General features: G+C 47.1%; 1 protein-coding gene across 2 annotated transcripts in view; it reads right to left on the minus strand.

The window, feature by feature from the left end:
* Positions 1-8273, minus strand: part of LOC147679042 (coiled-coil domain-containing protein 74A-like) — a 147957-nt gene extending 139684 nt beyond the window's left edge. The window contains exons 1-2 of one of the 2 annotated variants that reach the window (XM_086942781.1): positions 8074-8273; positions 785-1336 (exon numbers count right to left, since the gene is read on the minus strand). In XM_086942781.1, coding sequence (XP_086798907.1) covers positions 785-1049 — 265 coding nt within the window. In that variant the 5' untranslated portion in view covers positions 1050-1336; positions 8074-8273. Of the gene's footprint in view, positions 1-784; positions 1337-7205; positions 7339-8073 lie in introns of those variants that run through there. The other variant, XM_086942782.1, reaches the window with a different exon arrangement.
* Between the last annotated feature and the right edge of the window lie 8143 nt (positions 8274-16416).

The raw sequence follows: 16416 nt of genomic DNA on the forward strand, positions 1-16416 counted from the left end.
TTTCGTTTTTGGTTTAGGGCAGCGCAGCAAAAAATACTTGCGCCACTGCCCAATGCCAAATCTTTGTAAATGAGTCCCTTAGTGCAAGAAAGTGTGAGAGAACCCTTCAAGAAGAAGCTCACTAGAATTCACACCAAGGATGATGCCTCACTGATGCCTTACCACTTTTAAAGGTCACAAGCCGCCACTGAAACAGAGTACTGTAAGCAGTTTTTTTATCTATTGCGAGAGTTAATTCTTAGCACACTCTTTCAAAACAGTGAAACTCTCATGAGAACACCACAAAGTATTGAAAAGAATCTACAAAAAACAACAAACATTCTATGCAACAGTCGCCAAACAAGACACCATTTTCTAAAAAAATAACCAAGAACGGATGGTACTAAAGATCATACTACCTGAACCCTTCATATTGTGGAAACACTTTACAGATAGCCCATCTTCTGAAGCAAAACAACCACATGTACATAGGTTCGTACCTGGTGCACACACTCTTATATGTTAAGAATAAATGATAATGCTGACCCGATTCTTTTTAATTGATAAATGTTTGGAGCACAAACCAAATTTTAGTAAATACAATGAAAACATAATTTAATGGCAACAAAGACTGAGAATAAATATTTAACATTTAACCTGTTTACTTGTGTGAAGTTCGATTATGCATCCATTTGTTTCTGGTTTGGACTATACAAAATCGCAAATAAATGTGTATGTGATAATCATAAGTACTATGATGTATACTGTGTTGACAGGTGGGTGAAGCACACTTCCCACAACTCACCTCTGTTCTCCCTTCGCAGCTGTTCGATTTCTTGGTGCAGTTTCCCTAGAGTGTCAGTATGCTGCTGCTGCAGGAACTGAAATCTCTTCTCCAAAATGCCCATCTTCTTGTTGGTATCCCCATCACTGGGCGGCAACACCTGATCCCAAGGTGGCAGCAGTACCCGCTGTGGCTGAGACGAACCAGAGTGGGGGACACTGTCCAATCTCAGCACTCGTGGCCACTGGGGCTGACTGCCCAAAGGAGGGAGGCTGGCACTGCACATTCCTGGGTCTACCGTGTATGTAAACGTCTGCAGAAAAGGCTCAGTGGCAAGCTTCCTTAGTGGCACCAGTTTGTTACACCCACAGCAACTAACGAGAAGAAAGGAGAAGCACTCAAAAAATATATGTGCTTGCCTTAACGACCAGTTTCCCACATTTTACACCAAACCAGGGCACGCCAACTTTTGAAGGCACCTCCTCCTTGACCAACAGCAGTGCAGCAAATATTCAGTGTATTGAAGTCATTAATTATAGATTCTTTTGAACTGCTGGATAATCTATCACTGTCCTGTAAAGAGAGATGGAGAAGTATGTTGGAAGGTAGTGCAAAAAAAATGCAGATAGAAAATTAATTAAAAAGCAGTATATGCAGGTACTGTATGGCCAGAAACAGTGGATCTTATGGTCCTAAGCATTTATCCCCCCCACTGGCCCTGTGGTACTAAGTAATGAGCCGTCTGTCAATGAAGTGATACAAAGCAGTAAACCATGTGCCTTTGCTGTGGTTCTAAACAGTGTTTAAAGTGGTCGTGCGCAAAAGTTCGGTGAAGTGGTCAGAAGCAGTGGGCCCTCTGCAGGTGTTCTGAACATATGCAGCGAGCCCTGTGCAGGGATGTAGTCATAAGCAATGCGTCCTGTGCAGGTGTTTAGGATCATAAGCAGTGGCCCATATATAGGTGTGGTGCTCATAAGCAATGAGCCACAGGGAGGTGTCTTTAGAAACAGCGAAGCCTATGAAGTGGCTGAATACCTGTGCAAGAAGGGATGCATAATTTCAGGAAAAAAAGAAAGTTTTTATAGGTGCTGCTGTAAAAAAAAACAATGGGGGACTGTGCTAGAGCTGTGAAGCATGTACTGCTATTTCTGTATTTAGCCACTTTACATAATTATGCACATCTTCCAGATGTAATTTGAATAATATTAACGCTGTGCAAAGAAAAACTGGAAGTTAATAGTTAGAGCCCAGGTGTTCCATAAACAAGGAGACCAATACGTGTAGCAGGCTCAGAAATAATGAACATCAACACACACAAAGTGATGAGAAGAATGCTTGCAATTTGTCTAACCACTGGCAATCAATTAGGGTAGCATTACAACCCATAGTTATTTAGTTCACCATGCCACCTCAGATTAGACCTAGCCATATACAGAACAGTCTTGGTCCCGCTTCAATAGGTACAGTCCAGGCTCTACTCCCAAGACAAAGAGAAAAAGAGAAAGGAGGTAGTGGTGTCCCTCTAAGAGGAATATCCGCACTATCACAGAAACCTGTATAGTTAAAGACAATTAAAGGACCACAAGTATTGAACTAGTCTAATGATACTAGCGGAGTGCAACAAAAACCCACATCACTCACTACCAGGGGGGACCAAATGTTATTATTATTATTAAGTGGGTTTTATTGAGCGCAGACTACCCGGAGGCCTCGTAGCGCTGAGTGTGACTGGGGGCAAGTGAGGGTGATATGATTTACATAAAAAGGAGGGTTTTTAGTTCCTTACGGAATTTTAGGAGATTAGGCTCACCGCGCAGGGAGACTGGCAGAGAGTTCCAGGCCTTGGCCGCATTCCAGGAAAAGGAGCGGCCTCCCCATCTGGCACGTTTTACCTTGTTCTCAGTGGCCAGAAAGGCTGTGCTAGAGCGCAGCGACCTGCGGGGGAGATATGGAGTGGCCAGCGAGCAGATCATTGCTGGCGCCTCCTTCCACATAGCCCTGTGCATAAAGCACATTGATTTAAACAGTGTTCTGGCCTTGATGGGTAGCCAGTGGAGTCTTTTTAAGGCAGCAGTGCCGGAATCCCGCCTGTTAAGACCCAGCAGGAGGCGGGCTGCTGCGTTTTGCGTGACCTGGAGCTTCTTTGTTGTAGTCGCCGGGGCCCCTAGGTACAACGCATTCCCGTAGTCTAGACGGGACAGGATGATAGCTTGCACCATGATCCTGCGGGCTTGTGGGGGGAGAAGTGGTAGTACTTTCCTGAGCATACGCATCATGCCAAAACAGGTGGCAGATACGATCGTTGCTTGGTAGTTGAAATTGAGATTGGCATCAAGCCAGATGCCCAGGCTCTTTATTTGGGGTTTGGACTGAGGCTGGGAGCCCATGCATGGGGGCCAGTTCGGAAGCGGGCAGGGGATGTTTGGGAAGATGTTGAGAAGAGAACTCAGCATGTAAATATCACAAAAGAACTGGGTCAGGCGTGCACCATCCTGAATCACAATAGTCAAACTAAGGGATCTAATAATCACCATAAAGCATTATATTTTGTAACAATAAATAGTACAAGACAGAAAAAATCAGTCGATATCCTTCAGAATCTGAGAATCTTCATTTCATTTTATTCTTCAAATCATCACAATGGAAACAGCCGACACGTGTTTCGTAAGTACTAAATGAGTACCATAACTTTCTCAAGGCTGGAGATAGGTAATATCTGGTGTGAAGACAAGCTGATGACGGAAAAGTAAGGATCGTCCTATTCCTATTAATATATGCAGAAAGTCCACTGAAATGCAGAGTGGCGAAGTATGTAAATCACTCAAATTAATGTTGTCGGGGTTCCGTTAAAGTTCCAGGTAGCCGTATCCAATACCAGGAAACTCTTGTGAAGGAAACGCCATCCCGCAATAGGAATGTAAAGCTTTATTGTTACAAAATATAATGCTTTATGGTGATCATTAGATCCCTTAGTTTGACTATTGTGATTCAGGATGGTGCACGCCTGACCCAGTTCTTTTGTGATATCTACTCCCAAGACAGACCCTCTCAGAAACAGTGCTTTAACCCTTTCGATGCTGATGACGAGCTCAGCTCGTCATCACCAAAAGGTGTCGTGTGCTGATGACGAGCTGAGCTCGTCATGGTGCCACTAAAATGGCATTTTCCAGCACAGGGGGGGAAAACGCCCAGCAGCCATGTGGTTAAATGGGCTGGATCTCACTGGTACTAACTACCGGCACTTCTACATTTTATGTTCTTGAGTACCAGAACTTCTCAGTGTCCAAAGAGAGTACCAGTACTCATGGGGTAGCATGCCAAGCTCAGTGAAATTTGGCATGTACAAAAAGAAGCGCGACAGACCTGAGAAGACAGTCCATTGTGGTGAAGCACTCTAATAATCGAGAGATAATCTGCCGTCAGTGTCCTAACTCTGGGCGGCACATATGCATTTATTTAGAGCTGGCAGGAAGTTTGAGAAAGGGCCCAAGTCACACTGTGATATTTGGCACACAGGCTCTGTGGAGTCAATAGCACTGTAGGTGCACGAGCAGGGCCTGCTAAAAGGCATGTTGTCACTGTGGGAAATCTAATAAAGGATTCCTGCTGGCATAGCAGATTACGGCTGCACCCGTTTGAAGTCAGATTGAGGAGAAAGGTGCGGATAGTGAAACTGTAGCACAGCCGATAGGAATCAAGGTTAGTAATGTAGGAAGCAGCCAGGGATGGATTGGCAAAGCGCATGGGCCCTGCCTGAGTGTCACCTGTAGGCTGGTTTCATGGAGGACAACCACTCACAATATCCTACTGACCAACCAGCCCCCACTATGGCCACCTGACTAGGCCACTATGGAATATGTAGGTGGGCCGCAGCACAAAACGCTGTGTTTAGAGGTCGGGACCAATGCAAGTGAGAGGCCAGTTTTGTGACTGTAGTTTTGGGCCGTCTTCACCTTAGCCCAGACCTCACAAGCAATGCTATTCTGCATTCCTTCCTGCCATTCCGTCACACAGTGCCTTGATAGATGTGGTTGGGCGGGGCAGGTGTTCCTCTGGTCATTAGGCCATTCGAAATTCGGCCCCTGCGGGACTCAGGGTTCGGTAGGTGAAACAGCTAAACACAAAAGCAGTGTCTTTGTAGTACTCCTCTGCCAAGCACTCCTGAGGCCGTGGCAGGCGGGGGAGAAGAGAGTGTGAGGAGGCTGAGAAACCACACAGGGAGGCCAGGCTAGGTGTTGTGACCCTAGGACTGCTCTGTAGCCTAAATGTTGCGTTTTTCCCATGCTCCCTCCCAGGCAGGTGCTTAACATTTATCCCGTGGTAGGCGGGAGAGTGAAGGTACTATTCAGAGGCCTTCGGAGAGCCTAGGTTTGGCTCTACCTTTTGGGCCATTCCCACGTCAGCCCTAAGGGGCTAGCCCAGTGCAGAAGCAAATTTGTTTCAACTTGCCTCTCTGCCAGGCCTCGCTGGGAGGCCAGGTGAAGTGTTGACGTCATTGGGACATTTTAAGCTTGCCCGCAATATCAATAATTAGGTTACCTGCACATGTTCCGTTTTTCAAACGCCAACAAAAGTACTTGCCAAAAAGATCTGTGCTTTATCTGATAACAGTTTTGACTCATCATAAGTTAGCACAGAGGGTTCATGTGCTTGCTACAAAACACAAAATGCTGATTGCAGATTTGTATTTTATGTACATAGGCATGTGGGTTACTAGTTTTGCACACCAATTAAATCTCAATCAAATTAAATGGGTGTCCCTGGTCAGGTCCCTTAGCACTTCCCGTAGCTCCGCCCAAGCCCCACCCACTAATCCACATCTCAATATGGTGAGTATCTGCACTTATTTTTTTCCATTTAAAGCACTGCTCAGAACACAAGTAACCCAAGTAACCCAAGATAAGTATGTCCAGATGTGTATCCTGTGCAGCTGAAGGGCCCGGGTCAGAGCGACAACGGTCTTGGGTTGTGTGTGTTCCGGGTCAGGGAGGAATCTGCTTAAAAGGTCCTGTTGGCATTGTGTGATAACAAGGGTTTTGCCGGTTGTGCATCCTTCCTGAAGATTTTCTGCCCAGACTAAGACATGGTGAAATGCACAAAGCAAGACACTCACATCAGGGCGCCTTTGCTTTCATACCACAAGTCATTTAAGAAATGGCTGTTGTACAAAAATCTATAACGTTGTCAAAACACATTTGCTCTGGCTATGGCCCTACGTGCGGGAGAGATCATAGCCTCGCTAGACGTCGGAAGGGCCCTAGTCAATCATTACTCATTCTTCTCAGCATCTCTTCTATACATCTTCCTCCTTCGCTTATCTCTCTTCCTACAGTCCTCCTGCCAGTCTCCCCTGCTCATTCTGCCTTTCTTCTCTCAGCATCCAATGCCACTCGCTTTATATTCACCATGTTGCTTATCACAAACTCACTCTTCGTACTCTACCTGTCTCTAATTTCAGCCTCTCCTACTAATCTCACCCTGCTCAGCCTGTCTCTCTTCTCCCAGCAACCTCCAGCCAAGAGATCTGAGTTAAATCCATCATTCTTTTGCTCACCATGCCACCCCAGTTTAGACCTGGCCATATGCAAATCAGTCTTGACCCTGTGCCTCATGGTAACAGTCCAGCCCGAACTGCAAAGCCAGGTCCTCCGTGGACCGGAAACAAGCATCCTAGGACCAGTTTTGGGGTTTTACCCCTCTTCAGCCAGGATGGCTTGATTCCAGTGGCACAGTGAGCCCAGGACCCACGTCTGGGCATACCTGGCGCATTTAGGGCGAGAAAGCAAAAGACACACAATTGATGGACGGAATGCAGAACAAATCAAAACATTGACCTACAGTCAAGAGATCTAAGTTAAATCCATCATTCTTTTGCTCACCATGCCACCCCAGTTTAGACCTGGCCATATGCAAATCAGTCTTGACCCTGTGCCTCATGGGAACAGTCCAGCCCGAACTGCCAAGCCAGGTCCTCCCTGGACCGGAACAAGCATCCTAGGACCGGTTTCGGGGTTTCACCCCTCTTCAGCTAGGACAGCTTGATTCCAGTGGCTCAGTGAGCCCAGGGCCAAGTCTGGGCATACCTGGCGCACTTAGGGCGAAAAAGCAAAAGAGACAATTCTCCATCTACTCAGCCTGCGTCTCTTCTTAGCATCGGACGGTTTATCCCCACTCAATCTGTCTGATCTCGTTAACTATCTTGCCAGTTCCACTCTCCTCAGCATAGATCGCTTCTCTCAGACTCTCAGTACTCGACCTCTAACATTTTTGGACACTCCTGCCAGCCACTCCCTAATAGGTCAATCTCTCACCGCTCAGCATTTGCGGTCAGTCACTCTCTACTCAATCTGTATTCAACCAGTCACTTTTCTGTTCTGGCAGCCTCTGCCTACTCAACTTGCCTCTCCCCTCTCAAACTCCCCTGCCAGTCTTTTTCCCTTACCAGCATCTCCTGCCGGTCTGCGTCGAATAACCGTGTTTTTCTCCTGCAACTTTCTTTCCAGTTTTACCCCACTCCGCAAGTCTCTCTTCTGTCCCTTCTCTAAACTCTCTGCAACTTTCTTGCCAGTATGCCCTTCTCCCCATGTCCCTCTTCGGGCATCTTCTGCCTACTCGACTGCCGACTGCCGACTCTCATATCAGTCAGTACTTAGTAACCCAGTCCTTCCCAGTCCGTCTCTAACCTGCTGGCATATCCGGCCAGCCCCCTTCACAACCTTTCTCTTCTCTCAAACTCGCTAGTCAGGCTGTCTCCTTCTCCCCCGCCTCTCTTACCTCGGATGCCCCTTGCCTTTAGTAAGCCCGTCTCTCCCTTGCCTTTAGTAAGCCTGTCTCTCCCTTGCCTTTAGTAAGCCTGTCTCTCCCTTACCTTTAGTAAGCCTGTCTCTCTCTCTTGCCTTTAGTAAGCCTGTCTCTCCCTTGCCTTTAGTAAGCCTGTCTCTCGCTTGCCTTTAGTAAGCCTGTCTCTCTTCTCTAGGCACCTCCTGCCAGCCACTCTCACTTCTCGGCCGGTCCCCTCCTGCCTGTCTCTCTCCTACCGCCCCCTACTCAGTATGTCCATCTCGCCTCACCCTCTCTTGAGGGTCTCCATCACTCTCTCCCCCAGGGCCTCTGTTGTGGTGGTCTTCTTGCGCTCCACTCCCTGTTCTTTCATTGACCAGTCTTCTTCTCCCGCCCGTGCCCCTTTTCTAGCTCTTTCCCTCGGCTAGCATGTATTTCTCTTGTCTCAGTCTCTTTTCCTGCTCGTGTCTCACTTTTCGGTCGTTGCTTCCCCTCTTCCGCCCCCCTCGCGCTCTCTTTTATCCGGCTACCTGCGCCAGTCTCCCTGCTGAACCTTTCTTTGTGGCTGTCCGTTGCCATGGCAGCCCGGTGCGCCCACCGCACACCAGAGGCGGGGAGAGTCAAAGCTTACAACCCTGGACCCTCTCCGCTACACCGGCCCATCACGGTCCGCTGAGGATTCCATTCCACCGCGCGCACAACCTGCTTGGGATCACACCCTTCTGTCCACAAAAATGGTACAGTCCGGTCGGTAACCAGGAAGCGAAACGAGGCTCTGCGCATAGAATCCTTACAGCAGCGGAGCGCATGCGCATGCCCAGCAATGGTAGTCGTGGCGCCAACTTTAAGGGAGGTGAAAGCTTCAGTTGGGGTGAGGAGGCTGCTCACAAACATCCATACCCGGGGCTTTGCGAGGATGAAAAAACTGGGAGGTCTCTCAAAGGGTGTGGCTCATGTAATTAAGGGCGTGGCTTAAAACCTCATGAATTAAAAATCTGTGTATAGCTAGTGTGTCGCCTTTTATTTTTTTGTTTCCGGCATGCATCCAAAAACAATACATCAAATAACATTATACCTACAATAAGCCAGGACTATTGGCTTTGTCAATTGTTCTTAGTTACATACGACAAATCATTAACAACTATGGCTTTGTTGTACAAATATTGAAAATGCTTCAGTTCTGAAATGATGAGACTAATGGGCCAGAAGTACGACGAGATTAAGCATGCGCCAGTGCTTAATTTGTAAAATATTAAGGGGCAGATTTACAAGTCCCTTGTGCCACTTTTGCGTCACTTTTCCCATGTTAAAAGTGACGCAAAAGTGGCGCACGGGGCTTGTAAATCTGCCCCTAAGTGCCAGGGCTCTGACCAGGAGGCCACTGCAGCTTGCACCACCCATCGCCCTTGTCATCGCTCTTGTCAACTACTAGCCATCTCTCTCGCATGTAAATGACAGTTCACATTATTCCAGGTCCCCAAAGCTAAAAGAATGGCTGGGGAGGCAGGTATTAGTAATGTTAATGTATATTGTAGTCTTAACCCCTTCGGTGCTCATGACGAGCTCAGCTCGTCATGAGGCACGGTGCTGGTGTGCTCATGACGAGCTCAGCTCGTCATGACCACACCCATTATCATTATGACCCAGCACAGCAGAGGAATATCCTGCGCAGCCAAGGTGTTAAACTACCATTGTTCTGCTTATCTCTAAATTAGATGAGCATCGCCCATGTGGTGGACTGTTCCAAATATGGTGTTGACAATTAGGTGCTGGTGCAGAGCACCGGAAACAAATTAAGTGCCAGTGCACACTATTTTGCAACTCGCAAAATAGTGTTTTGTGATTCGCTATTAGGAAGGGGTGTTCCCTTCCTAATAGCGACTGACAAGCCATGTACAAATGATTTGCGACCGCAATTGTGGTCGCAAAACACTCTCAATTTACCGCTCTCTTCAAGACTGGGGTGAATGTATGACGTTGTTCTGCATTCTATCCATCATTTGTTCTTTTTACACTCTTCAAGAGGGTGGTAATACAGTTGCAAAGAGGAAGGAGTCCCCAGTGGACCCCTTCCCCTATGCAAATTCAGGGGAAAATATTTTTTAGGGGCAGGTAGTGGTCCCAGGGACTACTCCCTGCTCTTAAAAAATGAAACAAAAACGTTACATTTTTAAAAAATGCATTCAGTTTTCTTTTAACCCCTTCGATGCTGATGACGAGCTCAGCTCGTCATCAGCCACGGGGGGCGTGTGCGGATGACGAGCTGAGCACGTCATCTAACGCGTCTTTTGCAAAAAAGCCGCGTAGCGCAAAAATAGCCGCAGCAGCGATGCGGTTAAGGTAAACAGGCAGCATTTTAAAAAACTGCTTGATTTAAAAGCTGTCTCAGACATGGAGGTCTGCTGAACCCAGCAGACCACCATCCCTGGGAGAGCCAGCCATTCTCAATGGGATCGCAAATTGCGAGTGCCTCATTAATATTCACGAGGCACTGTTGTACATTGTAAATTGCGACTCGCAATTTGCGACTCGCAAACAAGTGCAAATTGCGAGTCATAATTTACACTGGTCGTACATCTGGCCCTAAAAAAACTATAACGAGTCTCTTTTTTAAACTACATCAAAAGCAGTGAAGAGTGGTACTGCAGCAGAGTTAAGAATTTTTTTTCACCCTGAGGGTGAAAACGAAAATGGGGAGCCCCATAGAGACCCATCCCAGCACCAGCTTTTAAAAACTGTCGGTGCTGAGCACATCAGGACCCGTAACACAAAAGTGAGTATGAGGGTCAAAGGGAATTTTTAAAGACCAGCCCAGATTCACATCCCCAATAAACTCAATTATAAACAACACAACGAACAGGGGGCCTAAATGCCTCAATGCAGGCTCATCAATAACACTCGCCTTCTAGTAAAGTGTTAGCCTATGTCACATCAAAATGGGAAGCTCAAAAAGAAGAAACCTGAGTCTCTAAGTGATATTTGGTAAGGATCAGCCTATTGACAGAATCTGGGTGACCATCAACTCTTCACGGTGATCAATATTATCATTTGGCCAGCCAGTTCAGGGGATGGTGAGTCTCTTGATCATAGAGCATACCATACCGATATATAAAAGGCTAGATCTTACCCAAATTCACTCTGGAAGAGTAATGTGAGTAATAATATAGTTACCCACTAAAAAAAGCAGAAAGGAAAGCAGTGCAAGAAAAAATGGTGAATTAAAATAAGGTGGTGTGCCCCAATATAGAACTTTTATTCAGAATGCAGACAACAACCCCTTAATTAAAAAACAGAACAGTGCAAACTGCAGTATTAATCAAATAACTGCTGAAAAAGGGCCAACATGTTTCAGCCAAGTGGGCCACTGGTCCCCAGGCTTTCTTCAGGGCCTCTGCTCTTATACAATTGCTACTGCATTAGTGAAAATAAGCAGATCTAAATTCTAGAGTGCTTGCTGTGATTTAAGTGAAAACCAACAAAATCAGATCCTCCACCTCAAGGGATGCAAATGGCATTTGTAATAAATCAAAATTAACAATTATAAGTCTCTAGTTACTTCTTAGAGACCCTTGGATAACTGAAAATACCGCATGTAATGAATTTAAATTCGCTCACCCAGCTTGACCGGGGACTGGACCTCACCTCACCTGGACCATGCTCATAGGAGTGTTGAGGTCCCGCTCTGTAAACAGTAAAATAAAGCAAAGAGATGCAAGGAGAGGAACCATGGAACTTGAAAGTTAATACATTTCCCCATGAGACCTACGGCACAAATCTCTGTTTCTTAAAAAACTGTCCAGGAGGCAATCTGTCCTTGACAGCTAATAGTCACTCAATCACCCACTACAAATACAGCCTCACCAACAGCAAGGGGTTTGCTGTAAAAAATGGCTAAGCCTCTAATCAGTTTTCTCAGACCAATAAAATAAGCTCTGGTACTTGGTAAAGTATCTACTAAACAATTACAGGATACAACAAGAGTACCAAATACTTTCAAGCAGTATATTTAAAAAGGAGGCAAATCCTATAGATGTAATGGCCTTATTATGTTTCAAAATCAAGTATACTCGAGCCTTCCTCTCCGTCGGTACCTCGAGACTACTCTGAGTCTAGGGGGAGGCACCTGACCAAGAGAGGAGGCTCCTTTAAATATCTACGAGTCTGTTGAAACTTTGACTCATTATTCAAAAAACAGTTGCCTTCGGTATAACTCGATGTTAAATACCTTGTATTTCTATCCGTCCTGGAAAGTATCATGATGGAGCATAGTACAAAACGGAGCAATCTACCAGTAGCAGGCTTCCGAGATGCGCGACTACGAGATGACGTCATTAGAAATGGCGTGTGTAGTTCAACGCGATCCCGGTCACATGGTTTTTGGAAAATGCTTCTAAAACTACAAAATGGCATCATAATGGAGGCATTTGTAGTTTGAATAGCCCAACCCCACTCCCCCATCTGGACCCGGCCCACTTGAAGCCTTGTCTGTACCTAAATATGTTATTCATTCTATACTTTTGAAAATTTCAATACATGCATGCTGGCAAGACAAGTTTGGTGAGGTACCTGTACCTGAAGAAAACTCAGGTCTCGCCTATGCAATAGCTATTGGCTTTGCCAATGTGTTGTTTTAATCACGTTGTACACCAGCATGGTTAAAAGTTTGTAGCACAGAGGAGAGTGGAGACTTTTGTGCCCTGTGTCTGTGTGTGTACACGGCCTCTAGGGGTCTTCAGCAGACTTCTTACAAGTATTACGTAATCTGGTGGGTGCAGTTAATAGTATTTGTGACATAGTGCGTTAGTAAACTTGCATGCTGAAGAATAAAGATATGCAAACCAGAGCTCCATGTGTGGCATGGTCTGTTTCATGCTCCTGGGCTGGGGAAGACGCTACAACTGGCAATGGGGTATAAGGTTTATGATCCCAAGGATTCAAGACTTCTCTCCCTGAGAGTTTGCCGTGGCCTAGCAAACTGCTCATGCATTCCAAGTGTGCCCCAAGAAGCGGTCTAAAGTTGGTGTATCTGGAGTCACAACGCAATTCCAGATTTTGAGAGACCCTCAAAGAAGTTGAAGGCCCTATGGAGGATCTCAGTCAGTTAGCCTGCTAAAAATCTACTGGTAAGGATGAAAGAAGAGATACTGCACCACAGCATGTAACACAGAGCCAGCACCAATACAAAGCAGAAACACTAAAGTTTTTGTGCATGATGGCAATGCCTCCTCCTGGTTGGTCGGTGCGGTCTTGTGGAGGATTTTGCAGCCGTCTGAGTTGGCAGTGGCTAGGTCCAGGGCTCAAGTGGGGTTCATCCAGGTTTCAGTGAAGAAGGCGACATCGGGGAATATGGAGTATAGCAGGTCCCACATCTCCACGACGTGCTTGTGGAGGGAGCGTGTGTTCAGCAGGATGCAGCTGAGGGGGTCGGGTCCGATTCTTGTGGGTCCTGCGGTTGGAGGGTTTGGTGTGCAAAGGCAGCCGAGGGTGCAGTTGCAACAGGTGAATGGGCCCTGATGTCATTCGGAAACGTGAGGTGGCAAGCAGTGGAACGTCCGGAGTTTATGGCGTGGAGGATGCTGGCATCCTAGCAGTGGAAGTCCGGGAACCAGGGTCGATGGCGCTGGGTGCAATCCAGGCATGGAGGGCCACAGATGGGCTTGACTTTGGCGCCCGTTCAGTTGAGTAGGTGTTGGGCAGGGCTGGACAACTAGGAGGCGGCGCTGGAGTGGCGCGAGGCCATGGGGGACGAGCAGCAGCAAGGGCAGGAAGCAGAGGCACAGAAAGCAACAGATTAAGAGGAAAAATAGAGGAAATAGAAAAAGAGCTGATCCAGCGGGCCTAAAGAAATTCTGTCTCAAAAGCATTACCCTACACCATGATACTCACCATTAAACATAAACTCTTCACAAGGCCCATAAAAGACTGAGACAAGCATTGGCCAACTGAATCATGTGACCTAATTAATCGGAACTATTCGCAAAACTATTTACATTTATATACAACTGCAGTTTATCATCATCATGTTTATAAAATAATGTTATTTAATTAAGTCACCTAGGCAATGGATTAACTGATGGTAACTAGACTCAAAATAACCAAGACCAGCTTGTCATTTTAAAATCTTCTTTATTAACTTTATTTTCAAATAAAGAGCATTTTTTAAGTAATAAATCTTTTATTGGGGAGGAGCCAAGCTCGACATTGTGATGGCCGCACGGTAGCTCGGCTCCGCTGGCCTCCCTGCCCAAACTCATCTATCCTGCCGCCCATCCTGCCCAAAAACGATAACATTTTATAGATGAAGGTCTGCTGATACTTACCACCCGCCCTGGTGGATCCGGCGTTCAGTGGGTCCGCAGCGGCGTCCTCCCAGGAAGTGCGGCCTCCGTGGGGCGGACACCGGGGCCTTGCCTTCAGCGAGTGGCCGGCGAGACGATGTCGGTGGCGGCCTCGGGTGGAGGATGGAGGTCGGCCGGAAAGTGCCGTTGTGCGAAAAGGCCGGCGGCAACTGAACGCGCCTGGGACTACCGTCCGGTGTTCCAGAGGTGAGGTGCGGCAAGTTGTGTGTGGGGGACGCCGTGTTGGTGGCTCCCCCCTTTGTTGCCTTGCCCGGCCATTCCGAACCTCATCGCTCGGTGGCGGAGAGTGGCTCCAGCGGAGCGGTGGCGCCGGCGGGTCCCCCCTCTTTTGGTGGTTCTCGTTTCTGCATCGAGGGTGCTGTTTGGGTGCTTGAGGGAGATCACGCGAGGGCCCTGTCTCTGGGCCCACCCCAGGAGTTGGTTCCGAAGGGACGGCGCTGTACTCGCAAAATGGCGGCTGCTGCCGTATGCTGTGGAACGCCCCGGGATGTCGATGCTGTACCTCTGTACTGTGCTGGGGCCTGCACTGGGGAGCGCGAACCCACGATTGGCGACGTCCTACGAGCGCTGAAGATTTGGCAAGTGACCTTGGCCCGAAATTCTTGTGTGCAAGACAATGTGGTGACCGCCATTGCTCCCGGGCCGTCCCTCAGAGACGTGGATGGGCCCGAGGTGATTGCTGTTTGTCTCCCGCATTTTGGTGGGGGTAGCGATGTCCTGGTTCGCATGCGGGAAGATTTGCTGGTGATCATTGACACTGGTGTACATGACTGCCGTAAACAGCTTTTGCATTACCATCGGCGGAGGAGATCCCATGGGTTGCTTCCATCGGCCGTTCAGCGGCTGTTCCACGGCCTTTTCTCACCGCTTTGTTTTATGCCCGCTACTTTGACATACATCGTTCCGATAGCTAAGAAAGGACTGGGGTGAGCCCGGTTCTTAATCCAGAGGACTGCTGTTCGGTGCAAGGAGTTTTGGACTGCCTTAAATTGTGATACTTTGTTGAATTCTTAATATGTATGGCTACCTGAAAACTTGCCAGTTTTGTTTTGGGCTGCACTAATTGTTTGTATGGGCGGGGGGTGGGGGCCGTGCGCCCCGTTATATGGTATCCTCTCCCCTGGCTTTCCTTTTTCCCTTTTTATCTGTTTTCTTTCCCTTTCCCTATATTATCTCATTCTATATATCGGGTTCATGTTTAGGGCGACAGGCACGCTGCTGGGAGGGGTAGGCCATAGCCTTCTGCAGGGGTGCAGGGTGGGGCGGGTGGAATGGGGTCTATTAGATAGTTACTTGTTTCTATGGCCCTTTTGTGTCCTTTTCTTGGGTCTCCATGACTGTGCGTGATTCTCGCGGGGTGAGTGACTGGGGGGAGGATTGGGTATTCCTACCGATTATGGTACTTTCGGGTTCTGCTTATCCTGACTTAGCTGCCCCGCCCCTAAGAATGTTTGGTGTCTGGATTGTTGATTGCCATTAGCGCCGTGGGGCGGGTACAGTGACGTGGAGTCCCCCTTTTCCTTTTTTCTAGTATTTTCGTTTTCTTTTACTTTCCGGGATGGGCTGTATAGTGATTGCAAATTTATCCGTCTCTCTGATGGTTTGACTGTTACGAGAGTGATGTTCTGATTGTCTTTGGGCGCATGAGGTTGCGGGTGGGTACTATCGAAGAGGAATTGCTAGGGCATCTATGGCTAGCACGCTTTGGACTTTTCAGATGACGGATCTATGGATTCCCTATTATAATGTTGTTGGTTGTGTTCCCCGCCATGTGCACCAGGACGCTTATTATACAACCAATTCTTTAAATATAAAAATCAACCTTCTCTGATCCTGTGCCGAGTGGTTCCACTCAGTTAGCATTACGGACTCGCAGCATTGTGTAGTATTGCGTAACCACTCCATACTCTTTATTGATGTTGGTGCTCTCCAGTTTGTTCTGTGGCCGGCCTCTGGGTTGTAGGCCCGTATTTGTATGCAACCATCTGCACAAATAAAGGTTTTCAAGAATTAAAAAAAAAATCTTTTATTAGCATTCAATAAGCATCATTTAATTAAGTAAAGGCACATTAGACTGTCAGTCTTAAACAAATCAGCACAGAAAGTATTTAAGCAAAAAGAATCTCATTCCCTAAACCCTATTTCCCTAACTAAGTTTAATAAAACCTAAAAGGAAAGTCATTAGTATATTCTCCCTTACGTGAATCAAAAGTCCTTCAGCATCTCACGCTCTACAGGAATCAGGAAGGAGCCAGCAAAGCTCCTCCCAAGGGGCCAAGTTTTATACCTTTTCTCTATCAAAAACTTACTCAAAGAATACTTTTTTAGTGACATTCAGCACACTCATTGGCTGTCAGACGTCAGTCCACATGAAATCATTGCCTCTTCATTCCGAATTCGTGCCTTTCCATAACGTCTTTGTCTATTGTCTCCAAGTGACATTAGCTTCCGAGGTCCTTTGCAACATTTTATTGAATAACAGTTTGTTGCTTCCTCAGCTTGGCTTTTCTGCCG

Source organism: Lissotriton vulgaris, chromosome 11 (genome assembly GCF_964263255.1).
Source record: "Lissotriton vulgaris chromosome 11, aLisVul1.2, whole genome shotgun sequence".
In the NCBI taxonomy this organism is placed as follows: domain Eukaryota; kingdom Metazoa; phylum Chordata; class Amphibia; order Caudata; family Salamandridae; genus Lissotriton; species Lissotriton vulgaris.